The sequence below is a fragment of the Chamaea fasciata genome, unplaced genomic scaffold (assembly GCF_029207755.1).
Source record: "Chamaea fasciata isolate MVZ Bird 193981 ecotype frontalis unplaced genomic scaffold, bChaFas1.0.hap1 SCAF_3, whole genome shotgun sequence".
NCBI lineage: Eukaryota > Metazoa > Chordata > Aves > Passeriformes > Sylviidae > Chamaea > Chamaea fasciata.
In genome coordinates this window covers 53,251,342-53,272,829 of record NW_027094088.1, presented here as the reverse complement: position 1 = coordinate 53,272,829, position 21,488 = coordinate 53,251,342, and the positions used below count along the sequence as shown (strand labels likewise).

General features: G+C 42.6%; 1 protein-coding gene across 1 annotated transcript in view; it reads left to right on the top strand.

Moving 5' to 3' along the window:
* The first annotated feature begins 5,643 nt into the window (after window positions 1-5,643).
* SYNJ2 (synaptojanin 2) overlaps window positions 5,644-21,488 on the top strand; it is a 66,859-nt gene continuing 51,014 nt past the window's right edge. The window contains exons 1-2 of the mRNA XM_066179025.1: window positions 5,644-6,193; window positions 15,445-15,531. Of these exons, the coding sequence (XP_066035122.1) occupies window positions 6,073-6,193; window positions 15,445-15,531 (208 nt within the window). The 5' untranslated portion in view covers window positions 5,644-6,072. The remainder of the gene's footprint in view (window positions 6,194-15,444; window positions 15,532-21,488) is intronic.

The following is a 21,488-nucleotide window of genomic DNA, read 5'->3' as shown; positions in this document are numbered from 1 at the left end:
TAAACAGACAATGAAACTTAGGGGTTCTGAACAACCATGAAAACTCTTTTTTCTTCTTACAGATACCGAGCATCAATAGTTAAATTCTTATGTAAGAATGAAGTTAGGAATCACTTTGTAGCAGGGAGTCCCCCCCAGTAGTCCAGTGTCACACCATCTGTGACAATGATGGCCACTGCGTACTGCTGAAATGCCATAACTGGCATTCTGGGATTGCCTCTTCCTGAAGTTTTCTTCATAGCTGATTCATGGACAAAAGGAAGGTGTTTCTTTTGCCTCATCAAATCCATATCCCTGGATATGGGGTAATCAATAAAATCTGCTTTCACTGTTGATACACAAGAGAGGTGTGCACAATTTTTGATGGTGAGGCATGGCCTCACTGAGGAAAAACTGCCAACATATTTGCTGCAGCTCTTCCTGTGCAGATATTAAGCAGCCCACTTTCAATTCAAATTTTCTACTTTATTAAACATTTCGTTTTTCCAGTCAGGAGTTCCAGAAAATGAGGCAAGGAGCAGTGGAAAACTCTGTGGCTTCCTAGTCCTTTGAACATGAGAAAGGGATACCTACAACTAATCATAAGCAATGTCAGTCTGGAAGAAAAACTAAAAATTTTATCTGGTTGTCTAGTCACTATTACTGCCTAAATAAACGCCATCTGACTAATGCTGCTCTTCTGCACATAGTTTTGGGATGAAGAATGTTAAGCTTTAAAACAGCTGCTGTTACTGAAAATAGTCTCTTAATAAGAAAAGGTTAGTGGCTGTGAATGCAGCCGGTCTGGCCCTCTAGAGAGACCTCGTTCACTTAGCACACACAGAGTTAAAGTATAGGTGGAGGAGGACGCCAGAAATTCCACTGACCTCCCAGCAACACAGTTTGTCATCAGCAGCATTCCCAAAACTTAGCACTCCACCAGAGCATCATTCAGCCACTTCTGGTACACCTTCAGAGCTTGAATTCACAGCCCAGTCTTCTGCCAATCCGGAGCTACAGCCTGCAGCCAGATAGACCCTGACTCCGTCTGAGCCTAAAGCTAGTTTGCTTCCAGTCCAACCACCTTGAGCAGCCAAACCTGCACTATTTATTCACTTGAGAAGGAAGTTTATTCACCCAAGCAAGGAGCTGCAAGATTTCGGCTACTGATATACTTAAAGTCAGGGATATGTTTAGCTCCTGCTGAACCAGAAGCTCAGGTGTGAGCCCACGCACCCACCCTCCCCCTTCCAAACAATTGGTTAAAGAGTAATATGATACAGATTAATTAGCATTAAAAGTTTATTTTTCCTCTTGTAAGGATAACAGACCCCAATGGCAAGAAATAAGGGGAGCTTGTCAGGAAGGGTTATAAACAGGAGCAGAAATTTGAAAATACTATCGCTAGCTGAAGCAAAGAAAATGTCTCTGAATCACTCCTCTTACACTCATGGCAAGGTCAAACGCTCTTTGTCAAAATCTAAACAAAGCACACATTTATCACTCACGTTTCTCATGCTTTTCAGTTATTTTTGAGGAAATGCAGTTGATGTTGGTGAGTGAGTAAGAGTGACCAGTTCAAAATATATTGACTGTCTGTAACAAAATACCAGATGTCTTTTGCACACAAACTTCTTTACTAGGCCAGGAGAAGTGTAACCAAGTAGAATAGAAAGCTCTTCTCTCAATTTCACAGACAGTGTAAGAGGTGACATTAAAACCCCACAGTTACTTTCAGAGCAACATTTTGAGCACTTAATCCTAAAGGTTATAAATGCTTCTCTGTATCAAATTCAGCTGTGAATAGCATTCATTCTAATGTTAAGTAGAAAATGTGGAAACATCATAGAAGTTTTTGCATATTAGTAGCAGTTACTTGTTTTGATTGCCATGTACAGGAAAAAACATGCTGAGATATTTCCCCTATTTCTTCTTTACTTGCTAGTCAAAAGTTTGTCATAAAAGGCAAAACCCAAACTGTTTTCAACGACCTTGTAAGCACACACATTTCCTGAGGAATTTGTGACCACTGAGGCTATGTGCAAGTGGCCAAAAATCCTGAGGAAATGCCGTCATAAGTAAACTTAACCACAGAGCTTCAAAAAGTTACTGGAAAAGTTATTTCAGTAGCATAATATTGGACAAAGAAAAGTATACTATGTTTGCTTCTAAAGTATATCACCAAAGGTTTTTGTGGAGCCCCAGACTGCAAAGTTCACTCAATAGTACATAAAGACAGACAAGTAATACTACAGGGACACCCATCCTCTACCCCAAAGTCTAGGATATGGGGTTCACACAGCTATTCCAGACAGAGCAGACAGCTAAGCCAAATACTCCTTGCTCTATCCAGTTCTTCTAAACTCTGTTTTGCAACATCCCTGTTCTTCTTCAGGAGGTCTTTAGACAAACAACAAAGCCACCTGCTAAGATCAGCATGCAGGATTCTTTTTCAGGGAGGCATTTATCGGGACCCTGGAAACATCCATTACCAGAAGGACCTAGGAGCAGGAGTCATTATAATGCATAGCAATGCTTCCAAGGTAAACAAGGGGCTGAGGAGGAGAAGGGATTGGAAATTCAAAGCAAATGGAGTGCCTTTGAAAAAGACAGAAGTGTTCAGAAATGACACTGAGGTGATTTCTACCACTGAGGTAACAGCTGAATGCTTAAAAATCTGCATAAACACAGTGTGGACATTGTCTTCAACACAATTTATGCCAAAGGTGAGTTAACAGGAACTGAACTTGATTTAGTAGCTGAAGGTTGCGACCACCTACCATGGAGACTGCCCCTAACATACCATTGCTGCAATTTTGTTTGAACTGCATTTCACATAGTTCCACAGTCAGCAAACATCAGACCTTAAGGATCCCCCCCTTCTGATACAGAGAGAGAAGGATCTCCCTGCCCCAATGAAGACAGTAGCTGGAAAAGGAGTTGGAAAGAGAAAAGATAAGCAAAGGGACACTGCTGCAGACAAGAGATATTCCACCCTCCAAAACAGTCCTGCTACTCCACGCATGCAGAATAGGAAAGAGAGCCCACCTACCTGTTGCTTCTCCCAGCTGAAGGCTGCAGGTGCAGCAGCAGATCACCTCCCACTTTTTAGCTGTGGGAACATTCAGAAAGCAATGCAAAGTATCTGCGACCACTCAAAGGTAGAAAGAGTGATAACTAATGATGGGTGAAGACAGGCAAAGAAGCTAAGATGGTGAAATTGACAAGGCAGGAGATTAAAAGGAAGGAAAACTCCACAGAGAAAGGATGAAATGAAAAATTGCTGAGGAGGTAATGAGGGTGTATGGCCTGGGTGGAAACAAGTGCTGTGCACAAGGGAATGGGTTCACCTGAGGGACCCCTCAAATGACTGCAGGGATTAATGCTTCCATGATACTCACATACATGAGGACCTGAGCAAGACAGCTGAACTCCAAATGTCTGCTAAAGATGATCTGTCAATCTCAACACTTTCCCTTAACAATGGACTTCCATGCATTGAAACACAGACTGGTCAGATGAATAAATCTTATCAAAAGAACACTTTTGCACACATCCCAAATCTATCGAGGAAGGTTCCTATATGAGCCCTAAATTTGGATGTCATTCTTTGTGAAGGAGGTTTGTAAAACCAATGGTTTTATTTACCGCTACTCTTCACCATTTTCTGATTGTTGCTTTCTCAGGCTTGTGTTTCTAATGCAAAGCCTAAATAACTGACTTACTGCTTTTTGAGTGGATGTACTGCATGCAACTGGAGCACACTGAAGAGATCTGTTCATAAAATTTATTTGTAACAGGTTAGAACAGACTCAATCAGAGAGCCACCTATGAAGCAGTGCTTTATCATACACACTGCTAAAGGTTTCCAGTTTGCCACCTTCATCTGGGTTCTCCTCTCATATCCTTATCCCCTCATAATAATTTGAGGTGCTAAAAAAACACTATCCCAGGTACACCAATCCTTTCTTCAGTATTTTACCCAACAAATCGGACAGTAAAGTTTTTAATAACGATCCTAAATTGTGTGTTCTTGGAATTTGCAGTGAAAAGAACTAACGAAAAAAATTACTAAGGAGTTAAAACAGGCTATAGAGAGGGACATACTCCTGTCCTCCCAGTGAGAGTTTGCTCTCATGATGGAGTTTAAATGGGACTATGAAGAATTATTCCTCAAAGGCAAAGATATGAACGTGCACACACACACACACCTCCCCCCCCCCCCAAAAAAAAAGTAAAAAAAAAAGTGAATAATTTTTGCTGCTATTTTTAAACACAGAAGTGTATGATCCAGGGCAACTTTTTGAAGTAATGTGATACAATTCTCTTGGGCAGCACTGATCAAGTGATACTTTAAGAATTTCATCTCAAATAAGCACTTTTCTCTAGGGAAAGAGTGAAAGATGTCAAAGACAGAAACCGATTTTTGGCCTGCCATTCACATCAGGTAGCTGTTAGAAAAGCATTTCTTTTCTGTTTAAAATTGAGCATGGTTTATCTATGTTCTCACAACCTCTAAAACTCCCAAACCTTGAGTTATGTGCTGTCTTGCTTTTTTCATCCTGGTCACTTAACTTCTACAGTTTCTGGGTCATTTGTTTAACTTTACACAGTACCTTTAATCTCACCCTACATACTATAACCAAAGTTTAGGATCGGGGGGGAAAAAAAGCCAATCCCAAACACCAATCCCACTTTCCATACCAGATACTTTCAAAATGCTTTTTTAAGGAGGCACCATAAACAAACGTAAAATCAATCTCCTTTTTGAATTACTGCTGGTTATAAAATAAATAAGCCAGATGTGTGGGATAGAAAGACAGTACCTCCTTTTCAGTTTGTTTCCATTATGTTCAAAGCAGGAAGGGACTGTGACATTGCACTTGGTAGCGCAGCGTCATGACTGACGTGCTCAACCTTCATGTGAGACAACAATAACCGATGGTAGTTTGGGCATTTTGAATTTCGCACTTTTCTCTGCATCTTGATTCGTGATGCTAAAAAATTAAATTCTGCTTGGTTTACCCCTGTATGAAGAGGACTACATTTTCTGCTAGAGGTTACAGCGAGTTTTTCTCTCATGCGAACACATTGGCGTACCTGTGCCTACATCCTCAATCCACACCTGCAGGGTGAACTCCGGGGGAAAAAAGCACTCACCCTACACAGACTCACCAGGGAATTGCGATGGGAACCCTGCAGCAGCAGAACACGTGCACTGCGCCTTTCCCTGAAACTCTATCCCGCGGGACAGCGCACAGTCGGAAAGCAGCCCCGAGGGGAGCTCCCTGCCAGCGGGGCGCGGCGCCGGGAGCCCGGGCGGCCGCTCCCGCAGGAAGCGGGAGGGAACGCGGCTTCTCCTCGGGCAGCAGCGGCAGCAGCCACGCCGGCCGAGGAACAACTCCGGCGCCTCAGGGCGCTGCCGGGGCCGCCCGCGCTCCCGGCGGCTCGACGGCGACCTTCGCCACCCGCGGGGGTGGGGAGCGGCACCGCCGGGCCGGGGCAAGCCGAGTCGGGAACGGCCGGGCCGGGAACAGCCCGGCCGGGCCGGGGCCCACAGCGCTGCCGGGTTCGGCGGCACGGCCGCCGCTCCTCCCCTCACCCGCGGGCAGGGCGGGGGCAGCGCCCCGCCGGCGGCTTCTACCTGTCCCGGAGGAGGAGGAGCCGGAGCCTCGGAGCCAGAGGGACAAAGTTGACTCTGGAAAGTTTACCGCGGGTGGGAAGAGAAGGGCGGAGAGCAAAGGGGAAGGTCGCTCCCGCCCCGCCGGCCGCAGCCGGGGCTCCCCGAGGAGGCGGACGCAGCGGCGGGTCCGCCCGCGGGGGACGCTCCGCTTCCTTCGCCCTGCGCTGGGCGCCCCCGCAGCGGAGGCACTCGGAGGCCTGCCGAGGTGACCGGAGAGCGGCAGCGGGGCACGGCCGCCCTCCCGGCCCGCCTCCCTGGGAGAAGCGGCCGGGACCGGGGCCGAGCGCCCTGAGGAGCTCCCGCGGGGTTGCTGGCGGCCCCCGAGCGCCGCGCCGTGCGCCCGACGAGAAGGAAGCTCCTTCGCCTCCACCGAGACCCCTGCGCCCTCCTCCCCGCGGCCGGCGGCTCCCATGGCTCTGAGCAAAGGGCTGCGGCTGCTCTGGAAGCAGGAGCCGGGGCCGAGCGCCCTGCTGGAGGCTCGCAGCCGCCAGGACTGCCTGTTGCTGGAGGCCGGCACCGTGGCGGCGCTCAGTAAGTGCGTGCGGGGGCGGCCGCGGGGCACGGGGGTGTCCGTGGGAGCGCGGAGCCGGCGTGTCCGTGGGTGCGCACCTCTGCTGGGAAGGGACGCTGGGGTGCGACGGCAGCGGGCGATGGCCGGGAGCATTGGGGCACTTTCCTCTGTGGCATGGAGAGAAGAAGGGGAACCCGCAGACCGAAGTCCAGTGGGATGCTGGCTGCGGAGAGCGCCTCGCCTCACTTACACCCCGACCCTCCAGGCTTGGCCACTTGCTGGCGCATTTGGATGACCCCCGGTGTACGTGCCGTACCCGGAGGGTTGGCCAGCATCTCCTCCTGATCCGTGTCCCATCGCTGCTCTGGGTGGCTTTAGGCTCCTCACCAGCAGCCGGGGTAGAAGAAGCAGGAGAGGCCCCCCGGCTGCCTGGTGGCGGTGCGGTCTCGGCACAGGGCGCCTTTAATGTACAAGACTTATCCTCTACAGCCTTGACTGCAGAGGAAGGCCCAGGTAAAGGAATGAGGTCCCCTGCCTCTTGAGGAAGTTTCTACTCAGCTACATCAGGTGCTAATCACCAGTGAAGACAGCCAGCTCACAGCAGAGATGTTTTGGGACGACTGACTTGAGATTTGTCTCCCGTAAAAAAACCCCGGCCTCTTGCTGTGGTGCCCCTGTGGTTTGAAGGGTATTTGGTTACTTGAGTGTCGGGCTCTTACTGGAGGAGTCTCGTAAACGTGCTCAGGGTTGTCTCCCCTTGTGTTTTTGATACTTGTTACACCTGAATTAATGCAAGGCTGATGTTGCTAATGTTGATGCAGACACAGAAAAATGAGGTGACTGAGAATGTGGGGGGCAAAAAGCATAGTAGGGGAACACATGCTTGTGCTGTGTTCTTAAATTGTTCTCTGCGCAATACCTGCGCCTGCAATCATGCTGCTGTTCACAGCGCTGTAGGAGTTCGTGTTCAAGCAGCTCAAACTGTGGTAGTAAGATCTGTGTGTACATTGTGATTTGTACAATGTCAGTCACAATGTCACCTCAGGACCTGGCTCCACCCATCTGAATCTTCCACCATGTACAGTGGCAGGACATGCAGACTAAGATGCTTGATTTTTAGGTGTTGGGGACTTTAGGAATGATGAAAGCTGGAAAGGTCATCAAGGGGCAGCTGATTTTCACAAGAATTGTTCTGATACTGGGAAAATTTTGTCCAGTCATGGAAAAGATGTTATTGCCACACTTGTGGGGATTTTTGTTTGATTTGTTTTATTTTATTTTATTGGAGTTTTATATTGTGCAATATTTTGTGGGTTCTGTTTCTTGCTAAATTCTTTGGTAATAGTGGACATAAATGTGTTACATTTTTCTAGAGGGGGTTTTTGTGTCAGTTTTCAGTGAACTGAAAGCGAAAAGTTAGTACTGAGCAACGCTTTACTCACTTTTCTTGGTTCTAAAACCTGTTGAAATTAAAACTCCATATTGATATCAGTGGGGTTTAGTCTGTATTTTGTTATTCTGATAAAAACCTAAAGCATCTCCACTTCCTAAAGCCAATGTGCATGAATAAAGTGGAGACTCCAGTATTCACCTAGCCAGCCCTGAGGCACCTGTGTGACCAGTGTTTGGAAAGATTTGAAATCTCACTAATAAAAGGAATCATCAACGTAGAGCAGTGTTTTTCTCCCTCAGTGTTGCCATCTTCCATTTATATTGCTGTACCTGAAATGATTTAGTGGCTGGAAAGTTTCCCAGCCAAAGAGGACCTGGTGGTGCTGCTCAGCATCCATCTGAACATGATCCAGCAGGGTGCCCAGGTGAACAAAACTGCCAATGGCATCCTGGTCTATCTCAAAACAGGAGCATGTCTAGAGAAGGACAACAGAGCCAGTGAAGGATCTGGAGCACAGGTCCTATGAGGAGCAGGTAAGGGACCTGGAGTTGTTCAGCCTGGAGAAAAGGAGGTTCAGGTTAAGATAAGGTTCACCTTTATCACTCTCTGCAACTGCCTGAAAGAAGGGTGTAGCCAGGCCTCTTCTCCCAGGTAACTAGAGACAGGGCATGAGGAAATAGCCTCAACTTGCACCAGGGGAGGTTTAGATTGGATATCAGGAGAAATTTCTTCATGGAAAGGATGGTCAGGCATATGGAAACAGGCTGCCCAGGGAAGTGGTGGAACTACTATGCCTGCAAGTGATCCAAAACTGTGTGGCTTTGAAATTTGGGAAACATGGTTTAAATTATGAACACAGTGATACTAGTTTAATGGTTGGGTGCAATGATCTTTGACATCTTTTCTAATCCAAATGATTCTGTGATTTTGTGATTCTATGATTATAGAATTTATACAGTCTCTCTTAAAATGTGTTAGAAGGATTCTGAAGTAGTGATTTGTGTAGGGCAAAAAGTCTGTTTGTCTTGCCCCATGGAAGTCCAGTATCATGTCTTGAGATAACTCTAACCATGTCTGTGTTGGCATTCAGCCCACTCCATGGTAATAACTTTGTCATTTTATTTCATTTGATTCCTTTATTCCGTCCCGGGTTGGTTCCTGTATTGTAGGAAAAGCTAGTTTGTCCAGTGGAGCCTGTTTAGATAACTTCTTCTGTTTATGCAGCAGAGGACCAGTAAAGGAGGGAAAACCAGTAGTAGGTATTGTGCTGGTGAATTTAGAAGAATTGGGAAGAGGAAGCTTCACAGCAGGGTGGTAGCAGAAACAACATTAATTCTGTTTTGTTTGACTTGCCTTTAGGTTGTTACTAACCATAGAACAAAACAGTGGGAGGTTAACATAAATTTTGTGTACGTGTGGTTTCAGACATACTAGTCCTAGGATTGTGTTAGTTTTGGCCTCTCTGTCTAGTTTTCTGTTTCTAAAATAAAGTTCCTTAAAAATTGCGTACCTGTGGTGAGGAGTAGTTATGCAACTGTGCCTTATGCAAACCTCTACACTAAATAAAAGTAGATTGGTAAAGCTGGAGCACTTAAGTTTTACAGCAGTTTATGTAGTTTTGCATTTGCACCCTCATGTAAACAGAACTGTAGAGAGAAATAATCATCGATGGACAGTGAAGGCCTGACAACAAATTTTAGACATTGTTCATTATTTTTTTTCCATAATTACCAAGTATCTCTGCCCTTGAACAGGCATGACATCTGCACTTGTACAAAGTTTAATTGCTTCTATAATAATTTTGTACTAGAAGAAACTTAAATGTTGTATTTAACCTAGTTCAAGTGGCAAAGGGAGTGGGAATTGTCCTAGAAGAAGTGGTGATACAAAAAAAAATCTGAAAAACCACACACTGGTACAGACACAGTGCCAATACAGGCTATAAACCTCTGGCAAACTCCTCATTAAAATAAGCGTTTTCAAATATGTAAGCTAACAATTTGATGCTCTCTTGTGAATTGATGACTTTATACTTTTTCCTCTCTTGATATGTTATAAAGATAATGATGACAATTTTAGTTGCAAATTGATTATGTTTCACAATTTCCTTACTGCATGCAGAGATTTAATACCTGAACAATATTTTCAACCTTGATATCAGTAGTGGAAAAGTGTTGTAAAGATCTCAAATTGCCTGAATGTCAGCAATTTATAAAATGAGAACACTTGTCCTGGAATGGAAATCTAAACAAAAAAACTTTTGGAAAAATCAAAAATCACTGCAGGAAACCTAGTTCTGTACCCCTGAACCCCTTAATCTGTATAGTGATGTGATGCCAATAGAACAGTTTTCTGTTCTACTGTAAGTTAAATAGTATTTTTGAGGATGGGAGTTTGTCTTCCTCCTCTCATGATGTCACTGTAGGGTGGAGGGTAAAAGTCATTGTTTTGAATTGAATGACACATTTTGCTGGAGGCTTTTTTTCCTTTTTTTTTCTTTTTTTGCCACTGGCAATCCTAAAGCTTCAGTCATCTCCACAAGGATGGGTGACAGCCTGAAACAATTCTTCCAGGAATTCTCTGAACTAGAACATCAGTATATTCTGTGGAAGAAACCTAGAGTCATGAAGGATGAAGAAAAATTGTCTTTGATTTAGAAGTTTTTGCTTAATTCAACAGGCAGTATAGATACAGATGCTGTTCCTACTTCAAACACATTACAGTTTCAGTTGTTTGCAGTTGAAGTGAACTGCACAAGGTAGTTCTGGACTGCTGTCAAGGCAGTTGATGAACTAAAGCTACAGTGCTGAAAATATGGTGATTTAACTTTATTACAGCAGGTAGTTTCAGTGAAAAGCTGTCAACAGGAGTGCTCTGCTATTGAATTTCAGCATAATAATATGTTTTCTCAAGGGCAGAGCCAAAGGGTGCAGAGATTTATTTTTTTTACAAGCTCTTTGAATCTGCAGCTGCTTTTATAAAGGATGTTACGTCACCTGTTATGTTAAATCCTAAATGACCATGGTGTCTGGAAAGCACAGAAGTCCAAAGCTGATACAGTGTTTTGGCAAATATGTCTGAGGTTTTTCCTGACTTTTACCCACAGATCTGGGAAGTTAGCCTTTACTAGAGGCAAAAATAGAGTTAAGGTGTATGTACACTCTGCGGAGGAGCTCTGTGCCTCCTCTGCTGCTTCAGTTGCAGGTGTGTGTGTGTGTGGTTCTCTGATGCAGCTGAGTGAAATCAGGGTAGAGTCTTGCAAAAGCGAGAGGTAGCAGTTATTTACCTGTGCATCTTTTTCTCCTTCTGTACAGAAAGCAGTTTCTGTGCTGTAGGTACATGCACTGTTTACAGTTAGCTTTGGTTTTGTATTGATGTGGACAACTATGCTGCTGAGTGGGGCGTGGAAGTCAAACACCAACACTTGTACACAGCACACTGTGAATGTATTTCTGAGCACTGCATTCTATCCAAGACACTGAGCCCTCCACCATGGCTCGTTTCTACTCTTATGCCAGAATATTCATATAGCTAGCACAAGCTTTTATGACGTTTTTCTTTTTATAAAGTTTGGTGGTGTTTGGACTTTTCCATTTGTGGAAGCAGTTTACAGAGCAGAAGTCCTGTCTTCCTTGGTTTTGATGGCAGCGGGCACTTGCAAGCTGTGGTTTCTCAGGCTGAATTTCACTGCTTAAGATTGTAGGGAAAAGTGTGTGTTGCAATTCTTTCACTATTGTCAAAATGCAAAGTGGGCACAGAGAAGAGGGAAGATGTTTTCATGTAAGTGTACAGTGTTGATTACAAGTCTTTTTTTCTATGCTAGGAGACAAGTAGTGGTTGTGAGGGATGAATTCTTTGTAGTGGTCATGTTTGTAGTGACTGCTGCAAGTTTCTATGTAAATATGAGTCATATATGGCAGAAACCACATAAATATAATGGCCAAACTTCAGAGCAATGACTTAGGGGCTTCCCTTCTATTTTCTTGACTGCCTGCAGCAGCATGGAGCTGGCCAGTAGAAACCTGGTAGTTTCTTTAATCCATTATTCTTTGTGAATTAATCTATTCATATATGCACATGCAAGTATGCAAACAATCTCTCACTAGGAGCAGATTGTTCTCAATCTAATACAGAAAACCAGGGAACTGATCTTTCCAAAATGCCCATTTTCTGTTTTGTTTGTTGTGTTTTCAACCAGAAATGTATCTTACTAGAAAATTGGTAAATACATTGCTTAATGTTTTAAATATTTGGATTCTCTTAACTGTAACTGACCTCAGACTTCTTCCCAACTCCGTACTGTTTGGCCCATATGGTGTTTCTGAATACAGCCTGACTTTCATAGTGCCTGTGTAGCTTGGATTGAATGTGAACAGGAATATTTTAGTGGTGAAAGATACTGAAAATACAACAAATACTTGGAATGTGTCTGCAGATGACTGAAGACACAGTTTGGAGGTAATTGTCTAAACTTATGTGATACCAGACATTGGAGTTATTTCTAGGTAGGATGCATATTGTAATGTGTGTGTGGGAGTTTTGGTATGAAATTTCTGTTTGATTATTATTTTCCCCTATTTCTGGGGAAAGTTCACACCTCTTTCCCCCAGATGCTAACTGACACAAATAAAGTCATCCCATGACACCACACCTATGTTTCTTAAAGTACTTAGAAATATGCTTGAGATTGCATTTGTATAGCAGTACCTACAGCCAAGCAGGTGACTATTTCCAAAATACTTCCAAAGGCTGAAAAACCACAAGGGAGAAACAGAATCCACAACCCCATCTCAGACTCTTTTTCTTTCTTCAGAACTTTTCCTTAATTTTTATCTTTAAGTTGAAGGTTTTACTATGTCTGTCCTTAGTGCTGGAGTTAGATTTACAGTTCCTTTCTCTACCCTCTGACTCCAGTGGCTGACCTTTCTGGGGCCATATACTTGACAATTGTGCCGATTCTGGCTGAAGTCTGGGGGTTCAGCCTTAAGGAGGGGTTGAATGAAGGAAACTGCATATGTTTGGCCAGTTCCTGCTAGCTGGTAAATTGAAATTGCAGCTTTTACAAGCAGTAAGTCACACTTGGTTAAGACATATGGTGTAATACAATTGTATGTCTTTTCATGGTGTGGGGTTTTTTGGCTCTGAAATATTTTATGCATGGAAAAGGTCACTTTTAATTGATTTTATTGCAGCTTAGTTTCATTGAATTATTGCATATCTCTTGTTTTGCAAGGGTTAAAGTGTTTCTTAGAAATTTTTCCCTTTAACTCTCTTCATCCAACAAAGTAGCAGGTAAGTTTTGTTCTCTGTGTAGCAACACTCTTTCTGATTCTGACTCATGTGTCCTAGCACTCCTTGAATGCTCTGCGAGATGCTTTAGGGTTTGATGACAGTCATTTGAGATTTCAATAAGGTTTTGAGATTTATAAATACTTCTTTTTAATAACAGGATATGAACCTGGCTCAAGCCCTTTGCAATAATGTCATTTGTGGAACACCAAGGAGTGTAACAGGACAGGAGACTTCAAGTTCCATCGGTGTCTTTAACAAAGAGAATTTACACACACCACATCCCCAGATGTGGTCCACAGGCACTAAAACATTCTGGTCTCTCTGTTTGTATGAGCCATGGACATAGCTGTGTCTGTTTGGCATGTTCCTTTCCTGCTCCTTCCTTCCAGGCAGCTCTGCTGGTGCTGCTGTGCAGGCATAGGTTCTGACAAGTGGCCTGCCCAGAATGGCAGCATTTCTGTACCAAGGCTGACACAGCACAGCTCTTTGGCTGCGTGTCTGGAGAGGTGCTGTGCCAGGAGCCAACGTGTGTGTGATGCCACTGGCTTGACCTGGGGAACTCCAGCAGGTTCCATACATGCCAGTGGCAGGTACTTCTTGCCAGTAGTGGAATGGGCTGTGTGTTGCCTAATTCCACACTGAAATAAATTCCATTCTTTTGGATTGTGCTCTTACCAGACACTTTTAACAGCCAACTTTCCAACTTGTAATTTTATTTTGAAGAGTATCACCATGCTTTTGAAGTGACTTTTGAAATGCTTTCAGGTTGTGCCTGGCCTGCAGCTTTATGAGCTCCTGCATCTGTCTCAGATCTGAATCTCTTGGTGTTTCTCTTGTTTTAGATTTCTTCCTAAAGCTGGAATATTTGAAACAAGAATTTTGGTTTTGGTTTTCCCTTTTTTATTTTAAAGCAGCACAATTGTTTTGAGGTAGACCGCTTTTAAAGGAGGGAACGGATTTAAGAAAAAAATGCCTGTATATTGTTGCTGCTCTTTTCTGCTTGTTAAAGATGCCATGGAAAGTGAAACATCACCTTTTCTAACCTTTTGGGGGGTTTTTTTATTACTTTGGAAAGCCTTGACAGGGAAGGTTTTTTTTCACAGACTGAAACATTGTTATAGTCTATCTAAATTGGCTTTGTGAAACTGGGGGGTTTTTTAAAGTGCCTGAGAACTGAGTTTGCAGACTCTCAGCCCTTAAAATATGCCATTACTGAGTATTTAAATCATTATTGTCCAGAGATTTCTGTTACCCAATAAAAATCACTTCATCCTCTGCTGCTTATGCTTTGCTTCACTGGTACTTGTGTGGTATCAATATTTTGCTGGTTTCTCCTGATTTACTCTGAGTTCTAAGAGAGTATGTAAGTTGTGAAACTATGGTAGTAAAAACAAAATTAAGAAAACATTAAACAAGTCTTCCTTATTTGTCACAAGTGCAAAAATTTAGATGAACATGTTTTAGTTACTCTTGGGGGTTGCCTCTGTTAAGGAATTTTGCAAGAGGAATTGTCCTTCATTTCTCTTCTAAGTGTCAGCAATATATGTGATATTTATTTGTTTTCTGTGCTTCTCACTGAGCTCCTTGACTCTTGAGATTTATAAAGAGAAGTCTCTTTCTTTTCTCTTCCACCATCCATTGCAAGCAGTTTAGTTTGTCCTTTTTATGCCCAGAGGTTTCAGAGTTTTTTTAACTGCCGAAGTTAATTAGGAGCAGAAGATTGCATATTATTAGCAAATTTCTGAAAGTACTATGTTGCTGTTTATCTGTAGTTCAAGAAGTAAAAGGACATTTGAGGGTTACAGTCTGTTTTCCTCATTTGGGAGATTAACCTTGCTCCTCGTTGGGAAATATATACAAAATGAAGACTTACTCATTCAGGAAATATGCTGGTTTTATGTTAAAGTAGCCAGTGACCAGTTTGTTCAGTAGTCTGGCTTAATATCTAAATGTTCAGTATGTGTCCATTGAAGTTACTTGTTGCAGAAATGCACAAATATAACACAAGCATCTGACCCTTTATTTTATTAACTAATTCTTACTTCACTAAAATAAGTTTAATTACTCTTGAAATCAACATCTGGTGTTGTGTCTACATCAAATCATGTTATCCTGCATAAAAAAATTCCAGTTCTGTCTGAAATTAGACTGAGAGTCTGGAAGTATAAACTCTATCTTTTTGTACATGAAGAAAAATTATTTTATTTTAGCTTATGGCAAGACTGATTGTTATTTTTGTTCTTATTTTAGAACAGCGTAAATTTTACATGTGTTTATGTACTTTTTTATTCTGGATCTGATGTGGCATCTGTATCATAAAACAAAATTTTTACTAACAATCAGGTTGATTTGAAAATAAAGTGAGTGCTCTTTTTTCTTCTAGGATGGTGTGTAGAGGTGTGCATTTCTGTCCCATCATGTTTTAATCTCTATGGTCTTACAGCATTTTAACCCTACCTTTGTACTGTAGCCTTGTTGACTGAGAAAAAATCAACCTAGGTAGCATTGGTTCCTATGGAATAGGAAATTTGAAAATTTTATGGGGACTGGATAACTAAGTTTCCTGCCTTTCTCTTTGTTCCTTAGCTCCAGAAGAAAAGGATGCAATTAAAGGACAGTATGAAAAACTCATGGATGCTTATGGCTGCTTAGGAGAGCTTCAGCTTAAATGTGGTAAGTCACCATCTGTATGACTGAGATTATAGAATGCCCAGACAATGCTAAATGACAATAAGTGGCTAAAATTGTCTAATTCCTTAAATTGTGAGAGCTAGTTGCACTTAGTCATATATAGTCTGGAAAAGATCTATTTCTTTTCCTATTTTGGGCCAAAATTGTTATCACTACATGATGGATGGATTTTTTTTCTTAATTTGTTTTGTCTAACATTCTTAGCTCCCTGAAGATAATTGCCATTCCTCTTTCCCTACCACATTTGTCCAAGGCAAGCTATGATTTCCTAATTCTTCTTTTCTTTAAGGATCATGTTTAGACACTGATTATCATGGTCTTCTGAGAGTGCAGTACTACAGATTGCCAGTTCTTACTATAATGCCTAATTGCCTTTAATCATTCATATGGATAAGGATTTGCAGAAGAAGACCTCTGGCTTCAATTGTTATAGTTTGAATGTTTATTGTCATTGATGTAAATTTTTGTACCGTTTGGGAATCCTGATTTAGCAAAGGACTTGTTATTACGCTGCCTGCAGGAATGTTAATGGAAATAACATGTTTTAAGAAGAGCACTGCAGTGATTGATTTGAAGATAATAGGACCTTACACGGTTCTTAAAAATCACAGATTTAGATGCATAAATAAAAAAGCACTGTACACATTGTTCCCAAGCTGTTAAAATGAGCCTTAATTTTCACTTGGAGAAACAATAAGATTTTTTTCCATATAACTTGATGCTGGGTCAAGGAGTCTACCAAAGACAGTGGTGGTGTGATCACTGGTGTATTTAGGCCAGTAAATATAAGTCTGCCTTTTAATACCCTGCTTACCATTTTGCAGCCTGAGAAATATGACTTGAAATTGACCTGAAGAGGCAGCTGCAATCTGTAGGATTTTTGTGTCATAATTTAAAACCATAGGTCCATCTAGTCTTTTTAAATGAATGTGGAATTTTTGTTTGTTTCTTGTGGAGTTAATTAGACATTTCTCTGGAGATTTTTATCAATTTGCTAATGTAATTTAAAACGGAGGACTCGTGATTAGTTTTTCTTGGCACTTGGGTCTGTTTTTCTTCATAGAAGTCTAATGAATCCTGTTGTGGTAAAGGAATGTAGCTATTGAATTCAATCTCTTCAAGCTACAGATAAGAGCAGTTTTTGTATGTGGTGGGAACCAAAAATATCCAATTTTCATCTTCATGTTAAAAGGTGAATGATTTCAAATGGGGTGTGAAATATTCTCAGCCTTCCTTTTTCTCATATCCTTATTTCTTCTTGAAAAACATATGCTTAGCTTCAGTGGTCTGAAAGTGTGAGGTTTTTCCTTTCTGAGCTTTGTCACTGTACCTCTGCCTTGTTCTAGCATTAGATTACAAGTTCTGGTACAGGACTTGCTTTGGAAGGGATTGTTAAAATTCAGTGAAAAGTCAGAGGGTCATGCTGTAATGGTAAGTGAAGGTAAGCAAACATTTTCTGCTTCTGAACATGCTTTAAAAAGCGAAGATGCATGTCTGCTATCTCACTATTCAAGATGTAGCCAAGGTTTTTGTCACAGTCTGGTTTAAACCTTCCATCTTACATGTTGGGCGAGTTCCATCCCTTTAGCTGTTGCTTGGGTAAAAGATTAACACCACAGAGGAATTGTTCTGGGTTTGTGCAGCAAGGTTTTGGTAGCAGGAGGGGCTACATGGCTGCCTTCTCTGAAAAGCTGCTGGAGGCTTCCCCTGTGTCCAATGGAGCCAATGCCAGCTGGCTCCAGGACAGATGTGCTGTTGGTCCAGTCTGAACCCATCAGTGGTAGTGCCTCTGGGATAACAGATTTAAGAAGGGGGAAAAAAACCTGCCCAGCCTGAAGTTGGAGAAGAGCAGAGTTAGAACATGTGAGAGAAAGAGCTCTGCAGACACCAAGGCCAGTGAGGAGGGAGGGGCAGGAGGTGCTCCAGGTGCCTGAGCTCAGATTCCCCCACAGCCCATGGTGCAGACCACAGGGAAGCAGCTGTGCCCCTGCAGCCCATGGAGGCCCATGGTGGGGCAGAGATTCACCTGCAGCCCATGGAGGCCCATGGTGGAGCAGAGATCCATCTGCAGCCCATGGAGAACTCTATGCTAGAGCAGGTGGATGCCTGAAGGTGGCTGTGACCCTTTGGGAGGCACAGAGTGGAGCAGGCTCCTGGCAGGACCTGTGGACCCATGGAGAGAGGAGCCCACACTGGAGCAGGTGTGCTGGCCGGATTTGTGATCCCGTGGGGGACCCACTCTGGAGCAGTTTGTTCCAGAAGGCCTGTGCCCTGTGTAAGGGATCCATGGTGGGGTAGTTCATGAAAAAATGCAGCCTGTGGGAAGGAGACACGCTGGAGAGAAATTCAAGGAGGACTGTCTCCCATGGGAGGGTCTCCATGCTGGAGCAGGGCAAGAGCGTGAGGAGTGCTCTCCATGAGGAGAAAGGAGCAGCAAAGACGTGTGATGAACTGATCACAGCCCCTATTTCCCATCCCCCTGCACCACTGGGAAAGAGAAAATTGGGAGTAAAATTAAGCCTGGGAAAAAGGGAGGGGTGGAGGAAGGTCTTTTGCTCATTGTCCTACTCTGTTTTGATTAGTGATAAATAAAACTAATTTCCCCAAGTTAAGTCTGTTTTGCCCGTAACTGCTAAATGATCTCTCCCTGCCCTTATCTTGACCCATAAGCCTTTCATTTTGTTTTCCTCCCTTGCCCAGCTGAGGAGGGGAGTGATAGAGCAGCTTTGGTGGGCACCTGGCATCCAGCCAGGGGGAGTCAAAAGACCAGAGGAATGCAATGTAACTTTTTCCTTTTTTGTATAATGTACTTTAGCAGCTGCAAACAAAGGCATAATTGGCTGGCTCTTCACTGAGCTTCAGTGGTTGCATAGTCTTTGTTCAGGAGTATCGGCATTTTTTCTTACTATTGGAAACATAAGTATTAAATTAACTGAGAGTATTTGTGAAAATGCTTTCCACTGGGATATCAAGAGTATATTTGTAGAACAGAAGGGGAAATTTTTTGCCAAGACATGAAAGACGTCTCCGAACATTTTAATTAATCTGTAAATATCGCTACTTAGAAATCCAAATAAATCACATTGTGTGCCTGCCAAAGTAGATCGTGCTTTTTACAAGAAAGTAGATGAAATATGTGAAACTGACTCACAAAGTTAATGTTTCCCGCCAGTAATAGCATTCACTTCTGTGTACTTATGTCTGTTAACATGACTCACTAAGTTCTTCTGCTTTCTTTTGTGAGATGGATGGCAGCAGAATGAATTGTACAGTGTCTGTGAGCTGTACCTCAGCCAAGGTTTTTCTGCCAAAGAAGATCTAGCAGTGACAAATACATCTTAAGCAAAGTGTTAGAAGAGCTGGCTTTACAGTGTTTTTTTTCAGATACTGGGATGTTAGGAAGAGATGCATACATAAGGGGATATTTTAAAACCATCACCACATAGGTTGTTTGCTTTAATACAGCTGCTGTATTTGGGGAGGCATTCTGAATTCATTTGATTGTGTATATACTCTCTCACTCTTGTACATACACAGTGTGTAGTTGAAAGGAAAAAATTTCAAAGGCAAAAAGGACAACTAAGTACCTGTCTTCTGTTCTTTTTGCACATTTCCTAAAAATATAATTGTATTTAGAAGAAGGAGAGGGAGGACTATCTTTGAGACTAAAGTGGTAGTTTGGAAAGTCTTGGCTATTTTCATAATTCTGCTGTAGATATCTTCAGGAATTTTCAGCTAGGTGGTTAGAATGAACTGTTCTGCTGTGTTCTGTTGCTAATTTTGGAGACAGATGAGAGGCAAAATTGGTTTTTAGTGGACTATAAAATGGAGTGGAGTATGTGTGAAGTGGAGATGGAAAAGTCTGAGGGAACATAAGGCAATGGCATGACTGTGATGGAATGGAGAAAGCAAAAATTGGAGAAAATCCATTTTGGAAAGAAAAGGCAGTTTTAAGTGAAATAGTTACAGTTAAGGACAAAATGAGAATTGAATATTGACTTGTTTTCACTCTAGCTCAAAATAGGTAACATTGAAATCATACCCTAAGGTGCAGGGGAAACAATTGCCTTGAGTCATGTAGACAGGTTAAATACAGAAACTGCAGCTTATTATTGTGTAGTGTGACATACCAGAATTGCATTTCCTGCTCAACTTGGATAAAGGCAGTTGGTTTCACAAGAGCACTTGAAAAAATGGATGGAAATTATTATTGTCTTGTTTCTGTGCTAAATATTCTTCATCTTCTGCCTCTCTTATGCAACCTAATAAAAGGGCATTCAGCACATATCACTGTGAGCAAAACATTTCTTACATTTCTTCAAAAGTGTTCGTTACAGATTTTTGTAGTGATTGATAGCTGTAATGGGGCAAAATAATGATCTTGCTCACAATGCATGAACATTTGTACCCATTTACCTGAGATCAAAGTTCGGTCCATAAGCTTTGAAATAATTTTTTTTTCTTTAGTACTATATGTGGGTCTTGCTTTTTCAGAGATGTGTTGCTGTAGAAAACATGATCAGTAAGGTACACTTCACTTCTTGCTGTAAAATGATTTCAGAGATTTCTTTAAAACATTCCAAATTGCATCCCAAGGACAGTAAGGACATTTCTACAGTTGTGACCTTCAAGTGCGGTTCTTACATTCCAAAATCACTTTCATCTGTGTGTGCAGTTTAGGAAGGATAATATGAATCAGGATTCTACATTAAACTGCTTGTGTAAGTTAAAGGAAAAAAAAATTATTTTCCAAGGTGGAGTATGGTAAATAGTCTACAGCCGATGTGGTTGTTAGTTGGTACCAAGTGAAATTGACCTAAAGAGGCAACTGCAATCTGAAGGATTTTCAAGTCATAATTTAAAGCTGTAGGCCCATCCAGATGTTGCTGGTAAAGAAGAGAAGACAGGGAAAGCCTTCTCTGTGTGTAGCTGTACAGCTTAGTGGTGAGTAATTTCCTACACCTTAATGTCTAAAAGATGAATAGTGGAGCAGTGTTTGGCAGCATTAATTTTGCTATGTGAGGTTCTAAAAGGGTGAAAGGTTGACAGGAGCATTACCTCTGTTCAGAACCCCATGGCTACATCTGTGCTGTGAATAAAATGGACAGGATACAGGCACAGAGCACTGTCAATAGGATATTGTGATTAGCTTGTTCCCTGTGCCAAGACGGCATGCACATCAGGCAAGTATCTTCCTCCTGCAGACAGGGCAGTGATACCCCAGAGCTCGTTCCCAGGAACACTGTCCAAATACCACCTGGAATGAAAGTGCTGCCAGAGGATGGAGCTTGGGACTTTTTTCCAAGGTACAGGGTCAGAGAGATTGCTGTTAAGCTGGGGCTGTGGTGTTACAGGGTTTCTGCATTGTCTGTTTTGCAGCATATCCTGACTGATTTAAGCAAATAAGAGAGGTTAGAGCTGGTCTGAAGACCACCTCAGCTCACACAGCAACCTGCGAGGACCAAATGGCAAAGCAGGCTAGCTTTGTCCTACTATCCTACACTTACTTCTCCTACTATATCCTACTCTTTTCATCCTTTTTCTCCAGTTTTCTGGGCTCTAAGTGTGAGTTCCTTTGCCAGCCTGTCTCTGTAAAAAGGTATCATGAAAAGTGCATGCTGGCTGCTCTGTAATTTAGAGTACTGATGAGAGACTTTTTCTGTGTATATAGAACTGTAGGATGGCACAAGTCAGAGGGGATCTTTACAGACCATCTACTCCCACTGCCCATCATGAGCAGGGACACCTACGTCTAGACCAGGTTGCTCGAAGCCCCTTCCAACCTGGCCTGGAACACTTCCCAGGGATGAGGCACCCACAAATTCCCTGGAAAACCTGTTCCACTGTTTCACTACTGTCATTGTAAAATATGTCTTCCTTGTATTCAATCTAAACTTGCCCTCTTTCGGTGGAAAACTCTTGCCCCTTGTCCCATCACT